The following is a 25,550-nucleotide window of genomic DNA, read 5'->3' on the forward strand; positions in this document are numbered from 1 at the left end:
GTTTCCAACTTTTAACTACATTAATGACTAAAATCTTTCAATTATAGAAATTTTTCCCAATTTAAATGAACAATAATATTTGAATTATGATTGTTCAGCTATGATCTTTGAAAAAGAAAATTTAGCTATCTAAAAAATTATAATGATGACAGAATTTTCAGTCTAACCTAGGCACCCTAGCTTAATTTCATTCCTATAAGATGCTAATCAATGTTATTCATAACAGAATGAATTTATCAGACAGAATTCACTACATTAGTTCAACAGAAATGAAGCCTCTTAACACATAAAATTTTATCTAAAATAGCTGTGATCAGCATATTTGGAATAGATAAAACATGGAGTTTTTCAACTTAATTCATATTCTGAAATATATAAACATAACTTAAGAATAAATCATGTTAAATGACTTGTTTAAAAATGCTATTACTACCTTTGCTATGTGTGTATATATAAAGTCATATATATGTAATAATAGCATAACAGATTCAATAGTGATTCTGAAAATGGGCTTTGAAGATCAGTAGTTATTGCATCCATGAACAAATTTGATATGAAAAAGGCACAAAAATTTGGTTATTTGATTTTGATATTTTCAATTGTGTCTAATGCTTTTCCATGCAGAATATATCTCTAACTGAAATCCCTTTCTGATGTAGGTGGAAATAAATCAAAGCTGTTGATTAGTGTTGGATGCACATTTGTGCCTACATGAAAATATTCATCCACTTAGACCATGCTCCACTTATTAACATCTGTACCCAGGTGCTACCTCTGTCTAGACGCAAATTTATCTAATCTCTCCAGGTTACTTTGTAAATAAGCAGTAGCCCAGGAAAGAAGTACCACTATACAAACCTGCCAGGTCAAGTCTAAGAAAATCTCTAGTCCCTGAATTCCCAATAACTGTGACAGCTGACTTATTATATTTCAGATAAGAACAGCATGCAAAAATAATGCAAAATTAACATCTACCAAGAAAATGTTTCCTTCAACAAAAATGTCTACATTAATTTTAGGAAAACATGCACTAAGTATGCCTAAATCTGTATTCCCATTAAATTAATCTAGGTAGTCATTAAGGGTGAGGTTTCCCTCCTACTCCATCCACAATAATATATTCTATATGATTATATACAGAACTGTAAAACATGTAAAATGTTGTCTTCATATGCTATCATGTTGAAATAAGATAATGCATTATTTAAAAGTTCAAATAAGTGTATTTTCTGTGATTGTGCTGAATTAAGACTGGCAATTATCAAATTATTGGTTACTTTCATTATATCACTTTGGTGACCACAATGTATTTGGTGTTTGATATATGAAAGAATGATATTCTTCCTTATAACTGGACAGTATTTAGCATGATAAAAATAAAAAATAATAATTAGCAAAGAAATAGTAAAATTAGTATTAGTAGTAACAACAGTAGTAATAGCAGTAATAATTATGATAAAATGAACATACCTGGAAATAACTGTTTTGTTGGGGCACTGAGTTGTGCTTGCTTTGAAACTCTGTAAGCAGTATCTGAACCTTTAGAATTCTTTCTGTTTGTGCAAAATCCTGTTGTTTTTGATATTCCCTCTGGAGAACTGTGAAAATCTAATGCTTTTAGTACGTCAACTGGAGCAGCTGAAAAACAAAAAATAAGAAAAATATAATTGAACAAATAATCTAATATAAAAATGAGTATTTTTAACACAGGAAATGGTATGTAATTCTATCCCTCAAGTCTATTTATCACTTGCCGTGCTTCTCTAACATTGGGTGGGGATTTGGGGCAACAGGTAGTAATATAAACCATAACAACATTCCCAAATACAAAATATCTCAAATCTGGATTCAAATTATGGATAAGCAAAACAGAAAGTACACGTAAGTACGTATGTGTGTGTATGTGTGTGTGTGTGCGGGTGGGAGTAGGGGTGCATTTAGAATTTAATATGGCCTATATATGAATTTACAAATATTCAGATGTATTTCAATTACAATTTATACATTTTTTAATAATTCCAAGTAATAACATTATTTGTAATTAAAGTGAAAGTCAGCATCTGTAAATAATTCCATTATTTTCTAATAAAATGGCTATTCAACTATTTACAATCTAAACAAAGGTGATTTTGAAGATTCAAATTGACAACGAATATTATATATAAATATTATAAAAAGCGCAGTTACCAAGCCATATTTTATACACAAAGGGAAGTTGAAAGAAAGATGTTAAAAAATAATAGGTAGCACCATATAATGTCTTGTTTTTAGTGCTTTCCTATGTTAGTTATGCACACGATATATAAAAGTACATATATGTGTGTGAAGGTGCATGTATGCATGTATGTATCTATATAATTTGTTGATTTTTACTCTCTAAATTTGCCAGTTACTTCATGGACATTGCTCCAATGTTTCACGATTTATACTGAAAGTCCCTAGAGATGAATAATCAAGTAATTGTGCCCCCTGGCACTTGTATGTAGCCTTAGTGCATACAAGTAACACGGGCCTATTTTTTTGGTGGAAGCACAAATTTCCCAAATCCAATTCATTCCAGCTACTTCCGGCTACTGTGAAGTGGTCAACATAAATAAATTTGGAACCTTAAACTTTTTGTTTTAAAGGTGACCAGTTTGTATAAACAGCTTTATTACCCATTTATCACCCATTAAAAGGGTACAATTCAATGCTTTTGGGTGTATTATACTTAATTTTTTTAATTGTGGCAAATATATATAACCTAAAATTTGCCACTTTAAGCATTTTTAAATGTACAATTCAATAGTATTAATTACACTCACAATGTGCAATTATTACTACTATTTCTAAAACTTTTTCTTCAGCTCTAACAGAAACTCAGTGACCATTATGCAGTAACTCCCCCTTCCCCCGTCCTCCTAGTCCCTGGTAACCTGTAGTCTACTTTCTACCTCCACAAAGTTGCCCATTCTAGAAATTTCATTTACGTGGAATCATACAGAAGTGCGATATGACCCATCAATTCCATTCCTATGTATATATCCAGGATAATTGAAAACTGGGAGCTGACCAAATAGTTGCACAACCTTGTTCTCCCCAGCAATATTCACAATAGGCAAAATGTGGAAACAATCCAAGTTCCCACTGACAGATGAATGGATCAACAAAATGTAGTATATGTTATATAATTATTCATTCATAAAAGGAAAGAAGTCCTGACATATGTTACAACATAGATGAACCCTCAAAACATTACACTGCTTGAAATATGCCAGATAGAAAAGGACAAACTTGATTATTTTTAGGCCCTCAAATTCCCTGGTCCATAATTACATACCTATTTAATTTACTAAGCAAGTCAAGACATGAATAATGTGGTGCAAGTATCGTTACAAAAACAAACTTTAGAACCCATATTACCCAACATAGCTTGAAGTCCTCACTGAACATCATGGATAGGTTCTTGGAAACTGTGATTTTAGGTGAAAAGACTTTAATGAAACCGATTTTACCACAGGATAATTGATACAAGCAAGAGTTACGTTCCTATGGCATGTTTCTGGTCACAAAAACATCACCAAACTTCTCAATAAAGACTTCTAATTTTTAGAATTGAACTAAATGTGAATTATACATACATTTAAGAAAGATTCATAAAAACAAGTAAGACAATTATTTACTCCGTTTTTGGTGAATCAGTGAGCGACGGCAGTCATAGGGGCGGCGGGTTAAATGGAGGAATGAATGTCTGCAAAGTGAAAATTGTGAAGGGCCCCTCCTAGCACCAAGCAGTTCAGAAACAATCACAAACGTGGGTGCTGTTCTCAGACATCCCTTATTGTCGAGCATTTGGATGATTACTGTAGAGCTTATAAATTTTTATCTGACGATAATATTTATTCATTGTCCAATCTGCTTAATCCAGTTCAAGGTCACAAGTGGTTGGGGCCTATGCAGGCAGCTCAGAATGCAAAACAGGAAACCCCCTTCACCAGCAGGAAGCCATTTCATCACAGGGTGCACTCAACACACCCACCCCCACACACTCCTTGGGATCATGGAGACAAGCTAATTCACCTAACTTGCACATCTTTGGGACGTGGGAGGAAACTAGAGTCCCCGGAGAAAACCGACACAGACAAAGGGCAAACCTTAAACAGACAATGGCCCAGGCTGGGAATCAACTTTCTTTTTTTTTTTTTTCATCAACGTTATAAGAAAATGATGTTGAAGTAAATAAGGTTATTTAAGGCCTGCTGTTCATACATTGTATTGGCTGTCTATCTGTATTCAAAAATAAACTAAATATTCAGAGCAGACCACGTGCTGGCCAATGGATCAAGGAGCATGCCTGAGATATAAAATTATAAGGGTATTTGAGAAGATATTTTTCCTGTTTGCAATGGCTGACTTTTTTTAGGCCAATGGGATGATATTTGACCATTTTTACTGTCTTCTCCTTTCTTATCTTACAACTAAGAAAATAATTGTAATACCTGGCATGGCCAGAGAGCTTAATATGTGCCGGTCACTGCCAAGTCCTTTATAGGAATTAACCCTCTCAAACCATATGTGCTTATCCCCACCGTGCAGAGGAGGGAAGTGAGAATCAGAGGGCAAAGGAAAATTACTCTTAAGGTCTATGGAAATAGCAACTCTATGCTCTTTCCACTTCACCACCCTCACTACTATACCCTCAAATTAAACCTCTGCAAAAATAGACTTAAAACATTGCTATAATACATTAATATTAAAACTATCTCGAACTAGTTAATTGATGCCTGATGTTTATATTTATTTTAAATTAAACTCAATTCATGTTAGGATATAAACGACTTTGAAGGAGAATATTTCTAAAAGCCACAGCATCTTATCTGCTTATTTTATCTTCTTTTCTTGCTCTGAAGCCATTCTCAAATGTAAAACTGAATAAAGACTCCAGGACAGACATGAACACAGCTATAAAGGCTGTAATTCTTCTGTGAAGAAAAGAATGCAGCCCCATGGTCATGGTCACAACTGAGCACAGGTCAATAACATATAAAATGGACCACAACTCTCCTTTTCTCCAAAGTATCTTTCAACACGGTGACCTTTTCCAAGAACATATTCCTTAAAAAGATAGTAAAATAGGGACATAGAATAAAGATTTCAAGTATTTTTTTTTCTAAAAAGGCATGCCAAGTTACAGAAAAGTAAAATTCAGTTCATCAAGTCTTAAATTGTTTTTCTCTCAAGTAAACTAAATAATAAATTAAACCACTTGGAAATTCTGCTCATTATTTGATCTCATAATCTTCATAATCATAGCATTTAATAAACTGTCACAATATAGATTCTATTGTTTTGCATACATATACACATGGATGGAGGAAAACTATTTTGTATATTTTGCTAACTGCAACTATTTAAAGATTAAAAGCACTAATTTATTATGGCTGAACGTAATATATCAAAACTGTATAATTTCCATATTCAAAGCAATTCTTAAATGCCTTTAATATTCTCATTGTTTCTATGTTGCCAACTGGTGGCACAGACCACGATTAAGCATTTCAGATGTATCCAATTCAGCACAGTAATTTTTTCAGTAATATTTTCTTGTATTTTATTGCATACTTATAGGTTTAGCAACTGAGACAACACGATATCAGTGCCCAGTCTGCTACTTCATAGCCATTTAACTGGTTTGCGTGCCCTTGCCCTTCAATCTGCATGCCACAGCTTGACTGAGCTTCCAGAAATCCATATCTCATGTCACTCTGCTGCTTCGATTCCTTCAGAGAACTGGGCTGACTTTCAGAAGGTATTCACATTCCTGGCATACACAATCTTGATAATCTGGACACACCCATTCATCCTCCCAGTCTACCCCCACTGCATGTCCATTCTTATCTCTCATTACCGCTAATTCCGTCCTCACTCAGTACTCACTCCAGACTGAACTCAGACTTCCCAGAAACCACCACGCGCTTTCGCCTACCTCTGGGCCTTTGTAAGCCCTAACTCCCCCTGTCTGAAACACTTAGCCCCTCTTCACCTGAAAAATGAGTAGAATATAACTGATGTGTTATCTTCTCCAGAAAGTATTCCCTGTCTCCCATAGCTATTCATAGATTAGATGCGATAACCTCTATTATAGCACCTTTCATTCTTGGTTTTAATTATTTCCTACCCTTGCCTTTTTCCCTTCAAACTAGAAGGAAACAGATATACACACATGCACACACAAACACATACATACAGAGTATATAAAATGTTAGTTGAATGTAAAACACAATAATGTGAAAACAGATGGGAGCAACTTCTGAAGTTCACAGGGCCCTCTAATGTTGAAACAAAAATTTTTGAGGTCCTACTGTGTACTTTCTGTTGTATTCTCTTGACCTTTTGAATGCCACCACCCATTTACTGATCAGTTTGATCCCTGGTCTTTGATCTTTCTCCTCTGTTGCCTTCATCATCCACATGGATTGCTGATCTAATATCTCACAATGCTTTGACTGTTTCATCTCTATTCCTCCTCCAAGCATCTCTGCTAACTCCCATGACCAGTAGTGAACGGCAGCATTACATCGCAAGCAAGACTGCTTCTGAGCTCCACCCCTCCCACTTAGCATCTGTGTAATTTGGACAGATTACTTAACTTCCCTGTGCCTCAGCTTCCACCTCTGTAAAATGAGAACAGTAAATCTATTTACCTCAAAGAGTTTTTGTCAGAACTGAGTTGGCATGTGTAGCAATGCCTTAGAATGGTGGCAGGGAAAACTATGCCAATTGGCTAAGACCCCTTTGCTGCCCATTTTTATATGGTACGTGAGATAATAATGGTTTTACACTTTTAAATGGTTGAAAATAATCAAAAGAAGAATACTTCGTGACACATGAAAACTATATGAAATTTAAATTTCAGCATGCATAAATACTTTTACTGAAACACAGCCACACCTATTCCTTTATATACATCCATAGCTGCTTTGGCACTACAGTGACAAGAGTCACATGGCTGCAACAGAGACAGCGTGGGCCACAAAGGATAAAATATGTACTATCGAGCCCTTTTAAGCTGAGTCCTGGAGGATGAATAGGAGTTCATTAGTGAAGAGAAGAGGGAAAGAAACAGCAAATATGGCAGCACAGGTAGAAGAGAGCACAGATTTCAAGGAAAGCAGTCACGCTTGCCAACATATCAATACTAAACAAATTTAGTTTTCCAAATTCTCCCTGGATGTACCATGGCTGCTGAAGACCTCTGGAGAAAAATCCCATCTCTGTCAGGAATTCACTGCCATGAACTCCAAGAAAGCCATGTACGATAACACCTACCCACTTGCCCACCTGCCAAATTTATTGCTCCAGTTAGCATAAACTTCTGTCAGTTTCAGAAATGTACCTTGCCCCCTTTATTTGTCCTCCCTCAATTGGCTGAAGACAGCTGACTGATTTTTCAGCCCTGTCGTTAGAATAACCTGGAGAGCTACTAAGGCGTGTAGATGTCTGGGTCTCACCGCAGAACTAATAAACCAGAATGACTGGGATGGAGCCCAGACATCCACTTTTTCTTTTTTTTTTTTCTGAGATGGGGTCTCGTTCTGTCACCCAGGCTAGAATGGAGTGGTGTCATCATAGCTCACTGCAACCCAAATGCCTGGGCCCAAGTGATCCTCCTGCCTCAGCCTCCAGAGTAGCTGGGACCACACGTGTGCACTACCATACCCGGGTAACAGGCATCCACAATTTTTAAAAGTTTCTCAGTTGAGTCTAATTGCAGCCAGGGCTGAAACATGGTGGATTCAGATCTAGCCAACATTTTGTTCTAAACCTAAGCATGACTTCTTCCAGGAAATTTTTCCTTATCCCTCCCAGGTAGATTATGTGACCCTCTCTTATGATCCCACGTGATCTGTATTCCCCGTGGATAGCCCCACACTCTATTTTGTTTGCTTGCTTAATTATGTCATTCTGGCACTAGACCCTATGCTCTCAGGCACAGTGTGTGTCTAAATGATGGTCATGATTTTCCTGTCACATATTTACGTCACCTAATCTCTCTCTCTCTCTCTCTCTCTCTCTCTCTCTCTGCTAAGCATGTAATTTATTGTTTAGCATCTGCCTTCCTTGATAGACTGTAAACCCTTTGAAAGTGAACATTAGAGCTATTGATGTTCACTGTTATATTTCCAAGTCTTAGTGGCTAAAGCACAGTAAATGATCAATGAAGACATGCTTAATGAATGAATACAGGGGTAGCTACATCTGGTTGAAGCATCTTTCCCACCAATCTGAGAAGGGAAAGAAGAGAGCTGCAAGTGACCTTTACCAACAGCTTGAAGAGCTTTCCAAGTTTGGTTGTTTCCATTGTTTGATTCAGGTATGGCAAGAACACAGGCACGAAGTAGCCTTTCTAATATAGATGCTTTCCAAACTTCCAGAAAATCACTTACCTTCACCTTGTACCTCACATCAAAGACCACATAAGAAGCATACCATTAGGGAAAGAAATAAAAAATAAAATAAAACAGAGAAAAAGTTATCAACCATTATCCATCCAGTCAAGAAATGCTTTATGGTTCCAGATGAGTATCAAAAAGCCAAGATTCCTCCTTTGAGCATGTGGTAGTGGGATACAGGACTGACAGAAAAAAGACGAAAGAGAAGTGACTATTTATTGCAATTTACCTACTGCCAATACTTGCATATTTCAAAATCATGACTCTTAATAAAGAGTCTAAAAACTATAATATGGCAAGCACATAAACAACAAATAACTCAGTTTCTGCAGTCAGAACTGCCCAACTTCGAACTTAAATTCAGTATTTATTATCTGTATGACTTTGAATAAGCTACTCACCCCTCCAAGACTTAGTTTCCTCAACTTAGCCCACTTTGAGAATTAAATGCAATAAGGAATTTTAACCTTCAGATAGTGTCTAATACATAATAAATATTCAAAAAAATAATACCTATTTAGTTATTATTCCCTAAAAATTTCAACCTTTCTGAACATCTTCAACAGTGCCAGCGAGCACCATCCACATCTCCCCAGAGCTATAATTAACTCGATCCCTGTTATCTGTTTCCTCCAACTACCTTGGGAAGCCTTTTTGCAGTACAGCAGAATACTGAACAGTTTTCATCTCTAAAATGTTCACTAGATATCATCCATGAAAGTTATGTACTGCTTAGCAATCTCTCCCGCGTGCTCATATGTTATTCCAGATACATACAACCTCAGGAGGTTTCCTGGAACTTAGCTTATGCAACCAAATGGGCCTCAAATCTATATTTTCATGTTCACCACTCACCCTGTGGTATGATCTGACATTAATACACTGATGTGATTAGCATTTTTCTCTTTTCATACTTTTTTCTTTTCATTGCAGAGAAATTGATATATAGCTTAAACACAGTAGCCCTGATAGTTATATATTAAAAGGTTTAAAAATCTAATATTGTAGGCTCTTTCCTCTGACTCTACTCTTCCATTTATTTTAAATATGTATATGCCACATACCAATCATGTATTATAAACCAACAGGAAGTACTAGACAATTAAACATATTGACCTAAATTCTCCCATATTTAAATAAGTATAGGAGTTCATCTTTAAACAATGATGTGACGCAAATAATGTCAATAAAAATCACATATTTTTCTTACGTCCCAAAAGAATCATTTTAACTGAAATTACCATACATTTTATTTGTATTTTGCAATCTAATCTTTATAGTTAAAAAGTAAATATGAGAAAAATTAACTGCTTAGATGTATTAGTAAATTGTAAATTATATAAGAAACCACGATAGTTGTATAGTTCACATTAAATCCTCCTGGACATGGGCAGTGTTCCATAACACTATTTAAAGATCAATTTTCCCAAAAAATGTTCTATAATCAGCTAAAATATATTGCCATTAATAATACTATGTCTACTTAATATATTTCTCTATACATACACACAAATAATGCAAATAAAACAAATGTAAGCATCTCAAGGCTCAAGATTTAGATGGGCATTACTGAAAAAAATGAGTATTTCATGTTTGAACAATGAATAATATCAAATTGAGAATGACATGGACAAAGACAATATAAACCAATAACCTGGAGTTTTAGGAATTTTATAGTTAATTTCATCAAACCAAGCACCTAACAAGCCTATTGCTACTATCTTTTTAGAAAATAGAAACCTTGGCCAGGTGTGGTAACTTATGCTTATAATCCTAGAACTCTGGGAGGCCAAGGCAGGGATTGCTTGAGGCCAGGAGTTCGAGACCAGCCTGTACAACATAGCAAGCCTGTCTCTACAAAAAAATTAAAAAATTAACTGGGCATGGTGGTCTACATCTGCAGTTCCAGCTACTTGGAAGGCTGAGGCAGGAGGATCATTGAAGCTCAGAAGTTTGAGGTTGCAGTGAGCTAAGATGATGCCACTGCACTCTAGCCCAGGCAACAGAGCAAGATCCTGTCTAAAAAAAAAAAAAAAAAGGAAAAGAAAACAGAAAGCTAATGAACAAATGCAAATATACTTTGTTACAACTCTGTGAAAATACTAGCTTAAAAAATCAATTGCATAATAAAATTCATAATTGTAAAGGTTAAGAAAAATACATAGTGAAATATTCTGAGGTAGAAAATGGAAAAAATGTGCCCTCAATTAAAATCAATTGTATTCACCTCCCATTGTTGACTGTTTATGATTTTAATACTGCCTTATTTAGGGATTATGAGAAATACGGTTGGCCCTGAACAAAAGTTTGAACTGTGCAGGTCCATTTTCATGCAGATTTTCAAAAATAAATATATTGGAAAATTTTTTGAACATTTGTAACAATTTGAAAAAACTGCAGACAAACTACATAGCCTAGAAATATCAAAAAATTAGAAAAATTTATGTATATCACGAATGCATAAAATATATGTAGATACCAGTCTATTTTATCATTTACTACCATCATTGACTACCATAAAATATATATAAATATAGCATAAAAATTTAAAATTTATCAAACTTATGCACACACAGACCATACATGGCACTATTTGCAGTAGAAATGTAAACAAATGCAAAGATGTGGTATTAAATCATAACTGCATAAATTTAACTGTAGTTCCTACTATATTGTTATAAAAATCTCATAGCCACCTCCAGTTGCTATTGCAGTGAGCTCAAGTGTTGCAAGTATTCACTTAAACCGCTTTGTGATGTTAATCATAGCCGCCTGAGCAGTTCATCTCTCTAGTAAATTGAGTATCTCAGAAAAAGGCATCTCTTGCAGTTCTCATGTATTTTGCATTTGTGTTTAGTACAATACTATAAACCTTGACTAACACCATGGGACCCACATAAAGTACCACTAATGTTCTGGAAGTGCTCCCAAGAAGCAGAGAAAAGTCATAACATTACAAAAAAAGCTGAATTGTTTGATATGTACCATAGATTGAGATCTGCAGCTGTTATTTCCAGCCCTTTCAAGATAAATGAATCCAGTATTAAGGACCATTGTAAAAAAGGAAAAGGAAATCCATGAAGCCATCACTGCAGCTACATCAGATGGTGCAAAAATCTTGCAGTTTTTGCAAAACACCCTTTTTTTATTTTGTATTGAAAATGCTGTTTTTATGTGGATGCAGGATTGCCATAAAAAAGGCATACCTATAGATTCTAATATGATTCCAAAAAAAGCAAAGTTACTATATGATAAAGCAAAAGGAAGGTGAAGAGATCTAAAGCTGGAGACTTTAATGCAGCAAAGGATGGTTTGATAATTTTAGAAAGAGGTTTGGCTTAAAAAATGTCGAGATAACAGAAGCAGCTTCCACTGACCAAGAGGCAGCGGACAAATTCCAAGACACCACTAAGAAAATCATTGAGGAGAAAGGACAGCTGCTTGAACAAGTTTTTAATGCAGACAAAAGCGCCCTCTTCTGGAAAAATGCCACAAAGGACATTAATTAGTAAGGAAGAGAGGTGAGCATCAGGATTTAAGGCAGGAAGGGATACCCTAACTCTACTGTTTTGTGCAAATTCGGTCAGGCTTATGATCAGGACTGCCCTCATCTATAAATTTGCAAACCATGAAACCCTGAAGGGGAAAGACAAGCACCAGCTGCCAGTCTTCTGGTTGTACAAAAAGAAAGCATAGAAAACAATATCCTTTTTTCTGGATTGGTTTTATCAATTCTTTGTCCTTGAAGTCAGAAAGTACCTTGCCAGTAAGAAACCACCTTTTAAAGTTCTTTTAATATTGTACAATGCCCCCGGCCATCCAGAACCCCCTGAGTTCAAGTTCGAAGGTGTTGAAGTGGTCTACTTGCCCCAAACATTACATCTCTATTTCAGCCTCTAGATTAGGGGATCATAAGGTCCTTTAAGTCTCATTACATACTGTACTCTAAAGATTGTCAACGCTATGTAAAAAAACCCCGTTAGAAAGAACATCAAGAAAGTCTGGAAGGATTACACCATTGAAGATGCCAGAAAAAGACATGAAAGCCATCAAGCCTGAAACAATCAATTTCTGCCAGAGAAAACTGTGTCCAGATACTGTGCACGAATTCTCAAGTTTTATGACAGAAAGGAAATCATGAAAAAGATTGCTAATATGGCAAACAAGGTGGGGGATGAAGGGTTTCAAGATATGGATTTTGAAGAAATTCACGAGCTAACAGACACCATACCACAAGAATTAACAGAAAACAAATGGATGGAGATGAATGCTTCCGCACCAGTGCCCGAAGATGAGGAAGAAGACATAAAAGAAGCAATGTGAGAACACAAATTGACTTTAGAGAATATGGCAGAAGGGTTCTGATTATTCAATATGCTTTTGACTTCTTTTACAACATATGCCTTTCTATAATATGAGCACTGAAATTAAAGAAAACAGGGGAAAAAGAATTGATACCATATAGAAACATTTTTAGAAAGACAAAAAAGCAAAAAACATCAGACAGAAATTAGGATGCATTTCCATAACATTACACTAACTGTGTCTGCCTCCCCTTCCACCTCCTCTACCTCTTCCTCCTCTGCCACCTCTGAGACAAGAAGACCAACCCCTCCTCTCCCTTCTCTTCCTCAGCCTACTGGACATAAAGATCGTGAAGATGAAGACTTTTATGATGATCCACTTCTACTGAATGAATGGAATAGTAAATATATTTTCTCTTCCTTTTGACTTCTTAATAACATTTTCTGCTCTCTAGCTTACTTTATTATAAGAATATAGTACATATACATATAACATACAAAATATGTGTTAATCAACTTTATGTTATCAGTAAAGCTTCCAGTCAACAGTAGGCTATTAGTAGTTAAGTTTTTGGGTGGTCAAAAGTTATACACAGATTTTCATTTGTGTGTGTGGTTGGCTCCTATAACCCTCACCTTGTTCAAGGCACAAATGTACATAAAATTAAGGATCCTGAATTTAGCCTTGATTACGAACAATAAATAAATTTTCTTTGAATATTAACATATTTATACATTTCCTTGACAATATCTATTCTATAATTGCTTTTTAGTTCTGCAGCTGGGAATATCTCCCATTTACTGTCTAGATAACCATCACCATTGCTCTCTTAAACTAGTGAAACAAAGTGTAAACTCCCATTACCATTCCTACACAGGTATAATCTGCTAGAACATCTGGATCAATATCCATAGTGTCCATCAAATAAGAAAAATGCTTTATTATGTGGGATTTGGTGGACATATCAACTATGTGCAAATAGGTAAAATGAAATGAAAAATTATGGGAATTATTGAATACATCTGGCCTAGATGCTGCTAACATCTGAAAGCTTAAATAATTATCTAATTCTCCAAACTTATCTAATTCTACATTTTTATATAAAGCATTAAAACAAAATCTGTATCTTTAAACACATCATTATTTTCTATTTGCACTATTTTATTAGTGCTAAGGAGAAAAATAAATCATGAAAAGAGTACAGGAAGGGTTGCAGAGGCACGGATTATAATATTAAAGAAAAAGAACAGGAAAGGCTTTAATAAGAAAATGATATTTGAGCAAAGTCTGGAAAGTCAAAGGCAGCTCCTCTATCCTGATCTTTTTTCAGAATATGATTCTAAGCAAAAGGAACAACAAGTGCAAAGAACAATAGTTGGCCCAGAATGTTGAAGGAAATGCACAGAGACAAATATCTCTCCAGCAAAGGGACTAGGAAGGATATAAGATATGAAGTCAGAAAAGTAAAGGTAGGGTATATTGAAAGCAGATTGTATAGGTCGTGCGGGATCTTCAAGGAGGTTGGATTTTATTCCAAATGAAATGGAAAACCATTGGAAGGTTAAGAGGAGAAGGGTGATGTGAACCAACTTACTTTTTATGGCTTTAACTTTTTAGAGCACTTTTAGGTCCACAACAAACTTGAGAGGAAGGTGAAGAGATTTCCCATTCAACTTATTTTTTCAGACCACTGGGGCTGGTATGTTGAGAACAGACTACAGGAGCACTGGAGTGGAATAAGATGCAATCCTCCAGATGTCAAATGTTGCTCTCTTGGACTGAGAAATGAAGTACTGGGGCAGATTCTGAACATATTCTGAAGGTAGAACAGACAGGAGTTGCTGATAGGTTGCATATGGGGTAGGAGAGAAAAGCAATCAAAGCTGACTCCGAGGTTTTTGGCTTCAACATCATGATTGATTTTGTTGCCATCAAGTGAGATGAAGAAGACTGTGCAAGGAACAGTATTCAGGAGGAAAGTTCTGCCATTCAGTTTGGGGCATACTAAATTTGAGATGACTTAATAAATGTCTTAGGAATCTTCAAATAGGCAGTCAAGTATGCAGGTCTGGAGTTCAGGAGAACTCTAGGCTAGAAATAAAATTTTAGAAGTTGACAGCCTACCAATGTTATTCAAAACTACAGTTAATTAATGACATGATCACTTTAAAACTCTATTTGATATAACTTCCATCCAAAGAAAACTTTAAGACTTAAAAAAATAACAATAAACAATTTGTCCTCTCAAATAATCAAAATAGAGATCATGGTCCAATATATTAATCCTCAGAAATGAAAATCACTATTTGCAATTCTTGTTCTAAAAGATGCTATGATTTGGGTGATAACCTCACCTAAGGTTTAGAAATGCTAAGTTACTACTTTGTCTTACAGCAAATTTGATAAATACATAGACACATTTGCTTCATGTACTCTCTTATAAAATAGAAAGATTATTTACTTATATATTTTACAAGTCTATGATGACCATAACTCCATATGAAGTATAACTTTAAAAAACTGTTTGTCCTACTTTCATTATAGCATCAAAAATATTTTATGACAAATATTTCAGTTTGTAAGCACAGTGTGCTTTAGGATGTTATGCAAAACCAACTGCCCCAGTCTTCATGGTTGAAGAGACATATTTCTAAAGGAGATAATATATAAATTCTGAATAAAAAACAATGTTTAGCAGAGTGGCAGAGTGCTTAGGGTAGAGGTCATAGCTTGGCCTCTGGGTAAAACAGAGACTGATATTTTCAGGAAATCACAATAATATCAGCAGAAATAGGTTCAAGATACTTCTGTAGTCATTGACAGTAACAGATAAGCATAACCACATATCACATGTCAGACTGTTAGGTTATTGACAAGTCATTAGAGCTGTCACCAACACCCTCACTTCATTCAACAACGATTTTTCAAATGCCTAGTCTGTGATGGGCTCTGTTCTAGATGCTCTGGACACACTGAATAAAACAATAAAGACACCTGTCCTAGTGATTTTAGTGTGACTAAAATATACAATGGATAGGAATAAAATATAAAACTATATAACTTTGTTCAAAACAATTCTACAAATTCTGCTCTCTATTAATCTCATTAAGCACTCGAAGCCTTATACACTTCTCATTTGAAGATGATACTTCATAATATAATAACACTAATATACATAACATACAAATTGCTTTCTAACAAAGAATGAGTTTATTAAAATAATCATATAGCAATACATATATACATAGACAAGCCAATACTTCTATAGTTGTCAAGAAAAGTCAGACAATTAATCCCCAATAGCACAGAAAATTGATATAAAAAGTTCAATAAATGAATACGTGACAGGAATATTTCCAATTATCACTTTTAACAGATTATAATTCTTAGATTAAATTTGCCCTTCTTGCTCAGCAACAGGAAAGTGAAACAATGATTTATGCTTCTGTCAAAACAAAAATACCACTTCCTATCTTAAAGTAGAACACAATTTGAGAGGTAATATAATTCAGAGGCATCTTTGGAGAGAACATGCAAAACTGTTTTCCAGATGAAAAAGCTAAACTCCAACTTTTTTACATTTAGAGTAAGTTAAAAAGGGGCAGGGGGAGCTAATCACTACTAACAACATGATACGAGGAGGTCCTCAAACTTTCATTTCACACCATCCCAAGTTAGCTCTATTTTTATCTTGTTCCAGTCTGCTGGGTAAAAGCAGAAGATAACTGATCATCAAAATAGTGACTACATCAGATACTGTGCATTCTGGCACCATGGTAGACACTGGGAACACAAATAAAACTAGATTACAGTTATTACCTTCCTAGCATTTCCTAGACCTAGAGGAAGACTGACATGTACATGAGTACTTCTTAAAATAATGATGATGTTTTATTTTTTTGCAAACCACGTGCCTTCTAATAACATTCTCCCAGTTGAGTACATTCCAAATAGCTTTTAGGTAATCAGGTCTGACATTTTTATACTGAAACTCCCGTACATCAGTCCCCAAAAGTGGAATCAGACCCAATGTTCCTTGCAATGGACCCTAATTAGAACTAGCAGTGATCTGTCAGGGTCCTTGTTACTTAATGAAATCAAGACAACCCCAATTGAAACCTTGAACGCCAATGGATACATCTGTCAACTTCTCCTTAAATTAGTCAAAGGAACCAAAGTAATATTTGATGGCATCCAGCAACTCTCCTTTAAGTGCCCCACCACCACTGAAGCTTAGGCTTGTCCCTAACATGGTAAGAGTGATGTGGCTTCCATCATTGAACTTCAGTGTAATCGAAGAGCCACCTGAATTATAACATCACCCGTGGCCAGGGCCTCTTTATATTTGGTATATACAGGCCTTGGTAGCACTCAAGTTTTTCACACAATTGATGTGATACTTTCTGTGGTGCAGCTAAATGATTTGTGTATTAATGTTAGGCCCCAGAGCACCATAATCATAACACAAATCTAGAAGGTTCTGTAGATACATTAGAACACCCAAGAAAGTAAATATGAACAAGTAATCAAAAGCAAGGGCTCTGGAGCAAGATTGTCTGTGTTCGAACTCTGGGTCTAACACTTACTAGCTATGTGACTTTGGGCAAGGTAATTAATTAATTTCTCTGTTTTTCAGTTTTCTCATGAATAAAAAGTATTTCGATATCAGCTTACTTCCAGGACAATTATCACAATGAAATAAGATTCTATATAAAAGGTGCTTACGACAGAACCTGGTACATACTAAGCATGCACTTAGTATTAGCTCTCTCTATTATATCTGCCTGGAGATCTAACAGAACGTTTTATGGAACTGTGACATTTGAGTTAAATTTTGAAAGATGAAGAAGTACGAGAAGGTGTTTGTTAGATGAATGAGGAGAGAACAGATATTCCAGGGAAAGCGTTCAACGACAGGTGAGAATACAGGCAAGAGGTTGAACATGAAGTGCAGGGTACATGGGAGGAGGGCTGAGGAGGTTTGAAACGGCTGGTCATGAGCCTGGACATACAGAGGGGGCCACATCCTGAAAGCCATTCTACATCATGCTAAGCCATTTAGACCACAAATGTATCCTCAAAGCCAGTGAAGTACTGCCAAAAGTCATTAGCATTCAAAAGGAAGAGTGACACCAGTAGTAGGCAGTGCTCCACTGTGAGACTCCAGTCCAAAGAGGGAAGTAAAGAAAAGATGCCACTTTAACATTTATGGCTCTTCTTTTCCTGCAAAGCTCTCTAGAAGCACCAAGCATGAAAGTGCACTAGAGTTCTCACTAGCCTTGTCAAGGATTGCAACTACAGATCTTTCTGGCAGCCATCCTTTCAGGAAGTCCTATGTGCAAATCTGTATGAGGAAGGAAAGCCAACTACCTCACACAGTCTAAGGTTCACTCCTTTAAGCCCGGATGTCAGTTGACCAGTCAAACAGAGGAAGGAAGCTTCCACTGATACTCTATGCGCTCAAGTTCTATGAATAGGGACCTTCATTTGCCTGTACAGTACAGGGCCATTCAAGAGCAATTAAATTTGGTTAAAATAAGAAAGAATTGCTTTTTAAGAAAAAAAAAAAAAAGAAGGTTTGAGGGAATTGCAAAAGTTGATTGTGCTAAAGCACTTTTACACAGGTTTGTTTTAGTTCTCAATTGTCAAGTCGTATTTAAGCTGGTCTCTTACTCTGAAATATGATAACCTTTCCTTTCTCTGAGTTCTTTCTCCTAAATTAATAGCACTGTCTCTAATTCCATGCGCAGCAAGCAAAGAGTTTATTTTACCAGATAACAGTAGGTCTGGTGATCAGCCAATGTCTAAAGAACCACTAGCCAACTCAGTAGTAGGCCAGAGACTGCAACTGATAAATAGATATAACTCACTAAATCACTTTAAAATTGTCTTTCATCTTCTCTATGAGCTAATATTATTCATGTTGAGTTCTGACACATCTGGAAGTAGGAAGAAAAAAAAAGATACTTGCCTATAAAAATAAAATCACTTAGAGTTTTGAAAGGAGAAATAAATATATTAGATGCATTCTAATATTAATAGAAGGTAGTTTAAAATTAAAAAAAAAGAAAACCTTCAGGTTTTAAATTAAATTACAAGACAAATTAGAGAAAAAATGTCTAAAACTAGAGTATATTAAAAATTATGCTGAAAATTGCATTCTTCAGTGAGAGAATTTAGGGAACATTGCAACTCTTTATAACATCTGTGTATACGTCTCTTTCTTCTTTGCTAAGGAACAAAACATCAGTGGTCAAAAAAAAAAAAAGTTTGGTTTCCTCTCACCACTCCTAGCTCAGGTCACATTTCCCGAGTATTAAATGAGGGAAGTGGAGGAGTAAAAGGAGAAATGCAGACCAGCTCTCATTCCCTGTTTTGCAGTTGCCTTGAAGTCCTAACAATTATACCAATTGCCCTTAATTATTTCGCCAAAGGTAGGGAGGAAAGAAAAATTTATTTAGGATCCAATAAAATACTGGCTTTTAAATACCTAAACATAATCATTAACAATTACACAAAATGATAAGAGATGGCACAGTATTTATAAAACTCTATGCTTATATAAATTGTTGGAGCTAATCCTAAGTATAAAAATTAATGATAAATGCTTCCATGGTATCATCTGCAGGACCCTAAGAACATGTATTGCTTTTCCCTAAAGGTAGAAAGACTCTTAACTTGGTAGAAATAGTACACTTGAAGACTGGACTTCTAGAAATAAATGTTGAGATATAAAATTGAATTCTTCCTCCCTTACATCCTCACTATTTCACATGTGGTAATAAAATTTGTCACGGTTGTTGACAGCACAACAGATATCATGGTAATCCATTAACATTGAGCATTTTCTATAAATTAGCTGTCCATTTATTCCTGAAGGAAAAAGTATTTATGTAGTCTCAGATGCTTTGACAATCCAAAATAACAACTTTAATTAGAATTTGCAAGTTCTCTTTTGTTTTTCCTCAAGTTTGCCACTTACTTGGAAAAAGATTCTTAAACAAACACACATGAAGTGTGTCATAATGATTACCTGACTTACTAATAAAAACAATATTATATATGACATATATCAACCAATCAATTAAATTTACATAAAAATATCAGAAATTTGTCATTATTTTCCTTATTTGAAATAAATATATAATATTCTTAGCTTCTTAAAAATTCAAAGTTGACCCTGGTCTTCCATTAACAACCTTACAGAGAATACAAAAGTATGTTCTTAATCCAACAACAAATGTATAAAAAAAAAAGGAAATTTTTATGCTTTCTACTCTGATGCAGATAATCTTACAGAATCGCATAATTATGTATAAAAATGATCAAAAATTACCTTTCTCTAAATTTATGACACTAAAAATTTCTTAAATGCATTCTATAACCCTGTTATCCAATTTTCTTTAAATCAAGCATTTTCACTTAATCTGCCTTCTCACTAATCTAAACTTCAGTATATACACATTTAAGTACTATCTGGTAATCTCATCAAGTCTCAGACTTCTATTATTTAAAGATTTTTTAATCACTATTATAGTCTCACTCAGAAAAATCATGAATACCCTAAGGATATTATTATGTCTTTATGAGAGTGTTCAGCTGTTTCCTCATTTACTAAATGAGAAGGATCGATTAGCAATTTCTATCATCTTTAGCACTAGCATTCTCTTTTAAGAAAATTCATCTTAACATCTTTTTTCTTTTAAAAACTCAGCTTTTTATTACACACTCTCTACTAAGCTTGATTTGAGTCTTTGCTCATTAAATAGGCAGCGACTCAATAAATTAACCAGAGTGAAGAGAATTTATTTCAGAAATAATATTTTTAGAAAGGTGACTATTTACTCATTTTTGTCAGATAGAAATCCAACACAAAAATTTGAAAAGAGGTGATCTATGACTCACTGTACTTTATTGATTAACTTGTACACCAATGTGGTCCTTCTATTTCAGTCACAAATTGAGAGAGAGATAGAATCTAAAATATGTAATTCATTTATAAGCAATCAAACTATCTATGTAAATACATTTCTCATTTTGCAACTTCATAATTTTGTTTAAAACTATGCAGATACCTCTTAGAGAGTAACTTTTATAAAGTAGCAAATTATCACTTTAAGATATTAATAAGCCTAATTTCAAAACTAATAGGCAACTAAGTGAAAGAATCTATAGTAAACTGACTATATGTGTCCCCTAAACTGAGGCTGTGTGTACAAAGCCCACAGGAAGGTGTTTCTCATGAGCAATCTATTATTCTTCATTGTTTCCCTACTACAGACTTTGTCAATTTTTAATGTAAAAAACAGAAAGACACAGTATTAATAATCTTAGCAAACACTGCATTTGTTATCAGAGGCATATCTGATCTTTTAACTGATTTCTGATTAAATGACCACAGGGATAGATTTGATCTCTTTGCAAGGTTGGATTAGCACATACTCTGGAAGCCAGCACCATTTCACCTGCTGATCCCGGGCACTCAAAACAACACTCCTGCAGGGCTTCCTACAGATTGCTGACTAGCTTACAAAGTGCCTCCCAAAACCGATCAACAATTTGCAAGACACAATATTGGCTTAACTGGCAAAGGCTGAATATCATTTTAATTAATAAAAGGACAATTCAATTGGATACTATTTTTCTTAGTATTCAATTATTGCTAACTTTTACTTAAACTGTTACTAAAAACCCTTTTATAAAACCATCTCTCTTAACAGGATCATAATGTAGTCACAATGTATTCCAGGTAAATCCCAGGTCCCATGTATAATGGACTAACTGCCAAACAAACAAACAAAAACCCATAAATTCCTGAGGTAAATCATTTATGTTAACCATTGCAAATATACAAAACATAATATTGAAGGTTAATGTAATTAAATATTTGTAAAAATTACACCTAAACGTTTTATTCTAAATCATAGTAAAAGTTGAAATTTTTTTAAAAGTATGGTAAATATTTCCAAGTTATAGTTTGAATTTTCAAAGTAAAATATGACTATGTGTTGGCATAAATCCTTAATCCATTCACATCCAAGAACCGTTCTCTGTATTATATTCTTTAGAGTCTAACTTTATTATTAACCCTGAACTTTTTAAGGCTTTAATGTTTTAATTTTATATGAAAATAGGCTCTATCTTAAATTATCTTTGGGTTTAGCAACCAAATCATACCACTGCATCTCAGTGAAATCAACAGCATAATATCATGCTGAGAGATAATACCTTTATTTAGAAACTGGTATAATATACCACTCATTACTTCAACTACAAATCTAAAGGCTAGTATTAGACTTGACACTGGGTTTATTTTTCTCTCATGTGGTGATTCACACCTTGAAAGCCAGTGTTCTTGTTTTAAGCATTAATACACTATTGTTTCCTTTTTGAAGTTTATTAGGAGACAAGAATGTCTACAAAAGTAGGTTTAAATAAATATGTGGCCTCCCAGTAAGCAATAAGCACCAAAGCAACTTGATAAAACAAATACCCAAATCTTACAATACGCATACCTAAACTATCGCATGACTTTCAAAACTTTTCATCAGAAAAAGCAAGCAGAAACCCAACAACATCTGATCCTGACACTTTGCTATTTCTCACATCACTTGGCTTTATAACAATAGGCAAAGTTATTTTTCCATTTTTTTGATGTGGTACTGAAATGTTTATTTAAAAGTGTTTCAAGTACGTAGTTAGATTGAAAATAGAACATTATGCATTAGAAATGTAGAAATTTGATTTTTTATATTCTTAGAGCTTTACAGAAAGGTCCAATATAGAAAAGAAACATAAATATCTTCAGTGAAATAATCCCCGAATTCATACAATGGTGTCCCTTGAGCTTATATTTCCTCTGTCACTAAAAAAGGAAATCTCAGTTTCTCTATTTTTAAATAAATTAGCCGCCATTACAATACTCTTGTCTGTGTGTGTGTGTGTGTGTGTGACATGCTGAAAAAGAAATGGTATATCCCTGCTTCCTTCATCAAGTGTCTTTTTCCAGTGTCACTGTAGTTAGAGGGACATTAACTATGGCATGCACTATGGCAGAAGCCTGAACGCCAAATAATAAAGAAAACCAGCAGAGGGCAGAACTGCTGGCAGAATTGAGCAATCCAACCGGTGCCCAGGTACCAAAGGTAAAATGCAAACTTTTTGATGGACCCACTTTCAAAGACTTTCTCATTTATCCTTGCAAATGTGAAAGTGGATGACTCAACGTCAGTAACGCAACTCATTTCAAAATTCAGATACGGCCCTGATGAAGCTCGGACTGTGCCCAACAGGGACAGTCGCCCGGGGGCATAAGCCGGCGCTGCCTGCTGCTCGGGACGGCGAGAGCCATGAGCGAGGGGAAGGGACACACACCTGGTGGCAGGGTCCGGCTTCGGGGAGGACGAGCTCCCACCAGAGAACCCAGACCTTGGCATCGAGACCCGGGGCCGGTCTCGGGTTTCTGCTACCGCCGGCGCCTGCGGGATTGACAACTGTTTGCCCCCCACCCCCAGCCCGTCGTCCCCACCCTCCTTCCTAGCCCCCAGCTTCTCTCCGCCCTTCGCTCCAGGTCGCACGGGCTCCCCGGACCCCACGGGCGGTCGCCTGCCGGCCGGGTCCACGGCCCCACACGGGCCGCCCGGGCCAGACGCCTTCCCGGGGACCGGCGGGCGGAGAGGAGGGAGGGGACGCAGGGGTGCAGGGCAGTCGCTCCCCGTCCACCCCACCCCCGGGTACTGACAGGGCTGCAGACTTCCCAGCAGGTCTGGTCATTGACTATTTGGTGGTGCCACGTAGGAACGTTCCTTACCTCTCTCCTCCCTCCTCGCCCCACGCCCCCTCCCCTCCCCTCCCCTCCCCTCCCATTGCCTCCCCCCCCCTCCCCTCCCATTGCCTCCCCCCCCACCCCATTTGCTCCGCGACTTTCATCAATCTCCAAGTGACCGGCACGACCAACCTGCAAGAAGAAACGGGGCAGGGGGAGCGACTCATAGAGGGGAGGAGGGGACTCAAATGCACGGGAAGGTGTCCCCCCTACCTTGAACGCGTTCCTAATAATCTGCCAATTTCTGTCCACTTAAAATTGCTTAAAAAGCCACCCCCACCTCCACCGTCCCCCCGCGCACACACACACACACAAAGTGTTCTTAATCGTCTAGATTCATCCCCCTGGTTTCTCTTATATCCCCCAAAGTAAAACGGCCTGTTTCTCACTTTGTTCCAGACAAAGAAGTTTATCAAGGTACATTTTATACCCTTTCTCTATATTTTCTCCTCGGCTCACCCTTAAAAAGATATTCCCATTAGTTAGAACCAGGAGAAACCAGAAGATGTGTTCAAAGGGCAGCCTGAGGACTGTTCCCCAAACAAAAGCTCTGTACAACTGCCCTTGCGTTCGAGGTAACATTTTCCTCTTTTCAAAGAGGCTGAAAAGTGGGCATTTTCAGCAGGCTCTGTGCCTGACAGATCTTTTTTTTTTCCTGCTACCTACCTCCTCCCCCACTATTGTCCCGCCTACATCCATCTCTCTCTGTCTCTCTCCAGTTTCCACTTCCAACCTGGTAGCAGCTACAATCTGGATTTTATTTAAGGGAATTTTTTTTTCCCCTTGGGGGGGCGGGGAGGAAGGGTAAAGAGGGGGAGGGGCGCAGAAGGAGAAAGACCGACGGCAACCTCCCACCACCCCAAATCCGCTTTTTTTTTCTTACCTCCTCTGACCTCTCTAGCTTGGAAGAGGAAAGTCAACGCGAGGGTTGTTAGGGTGAAATCCCAGAGCCACCGTCTCGTCTTCCACCTAGAGGACCAAGGCTCCATCTCCGAGCCCCGCGCTCAACAACCGTGAACTCAACCCACGAAATTGCGACTGCAGACCAACGTCGTCCCTTCCAAGGTGTCGCCGGGGATGTTCGCTACGCAGCCATTGGGGAGGGCGAGGGGGTGGGGAAAAAAGTCAAGGGGCTTTTTTCTTTTGAATTTGATGGTTTCCTTCCTTCCTGTCTGTCGCCCCCTCCTCTCCCTCTCGGTGGGCCCCGCCGGCCGGGACCCTCCGATCCGTGCTCCGCAGGGCCCTGCCTTCAGACTGCAGGCGGATGAGGGGCTTCAGCCAACAGGCGGAGAGCGCGGCGTGCCCCTAAAGGCTGCATGCCGCCAGTGGGCCGGACGAGGGCCCCCGGGCAGCCCCCTCCCCCGCCCACTCCCCCCGCCCCCCCCCTCCCGGGCGAAACTGACAAGCAGGCTGCGGGTCGGACCCAATCACGCTCCGCCCGGGCGGCCCCGAGCCCGCCCCCCTCTCTGCCTCGGCCGGAGAGTCGGGACTGCTGGCAGGCCCGGCCCCCCGGCCACCCCCCACCCGCCCGCTGCTCTCCTCCCGCCTCCCCTGCCCGAATCCCGGAGAAGGAACGGGGGGGGGGCGGAGTTCCGCGGGACGCGCGCGTGGCTCCAGCGCTCCGGGCAGGAAAGGAGTTGCAGGAGAGCCCCGGGGCGCACGGGGTTTCCAAGGAGCTTCTGTGCTCGATAAAAGCAGCTGCTTGTGTCCTTGCGCCCGTCTGTTAGCCTCCCGATCGTCGGCGGGGGCGGGGAGCCCGGCGTCTGACCCGCCACGCACCGCTGGAGTCCCGGGCTGGCAGCCGCAGCCGCAGCCTTACCCTGGTGCAAAGTCTGCTTCGCCTGGCAGGCGTGGGGCTCCCTGCGCTGCCTACTCCGAAAAAGTATCTTGATTCTTTTTTAACCTGATAATTAGGAGAAAGGAATGAAAGGGGCACGGAGGGACCCTAGAGGTCAAAACCCATGAGTTTGTAGGGAAGCTCTCCTGGG

The 25,550-nt window shown here is 37.5% G+C and overlaps 1 protein-coding gene across 1 annotated transcript in view; it reads right to left on the bottom strand.

The window, feature by feature from the left end:
- Window positions 1-24,792, bottom strand: part of COL11A1 (collagen type XI alpha 1 chain) — a 199,027-nt gene extending 174,235 nt beyond the window's left edge. The window contains exons 1-2 of the mRNA XM_045546650.1: window positions 24,446-24,792; window positions 1,471-1,638 (exon numbers count right to left, since the gene is read on the bottom strand). Coding sequence (XP_045402606.1) covers window positions 1,471-1,638; window positions 24,446-24,551 — 274 coding nt within the window. The 5' untranslated portion in view covers window positions 24,552-24,792. The remainder of the gene's footprint in view (window positions 1-1,470; window positions 1,639-24,445) is intronic.
- Between the last annotated feature and the right edge of the window lie 758 nt (window positions 24,793-25,550).

Source organism: Lemur catta, chromosome 3, assembly GCF_020740605.2.
Source record: "Lemur catta isolate mLemCat1 chromosome 3, mLemCat1.pri, whole genome shotgun sequence".
Taxonomy (NCBI): domain Eukaryota; kingdom Metazoa; phylum Chordata; class Mammalia; order Primates; family Lemuridae; genus Lemur; species Lemur catta.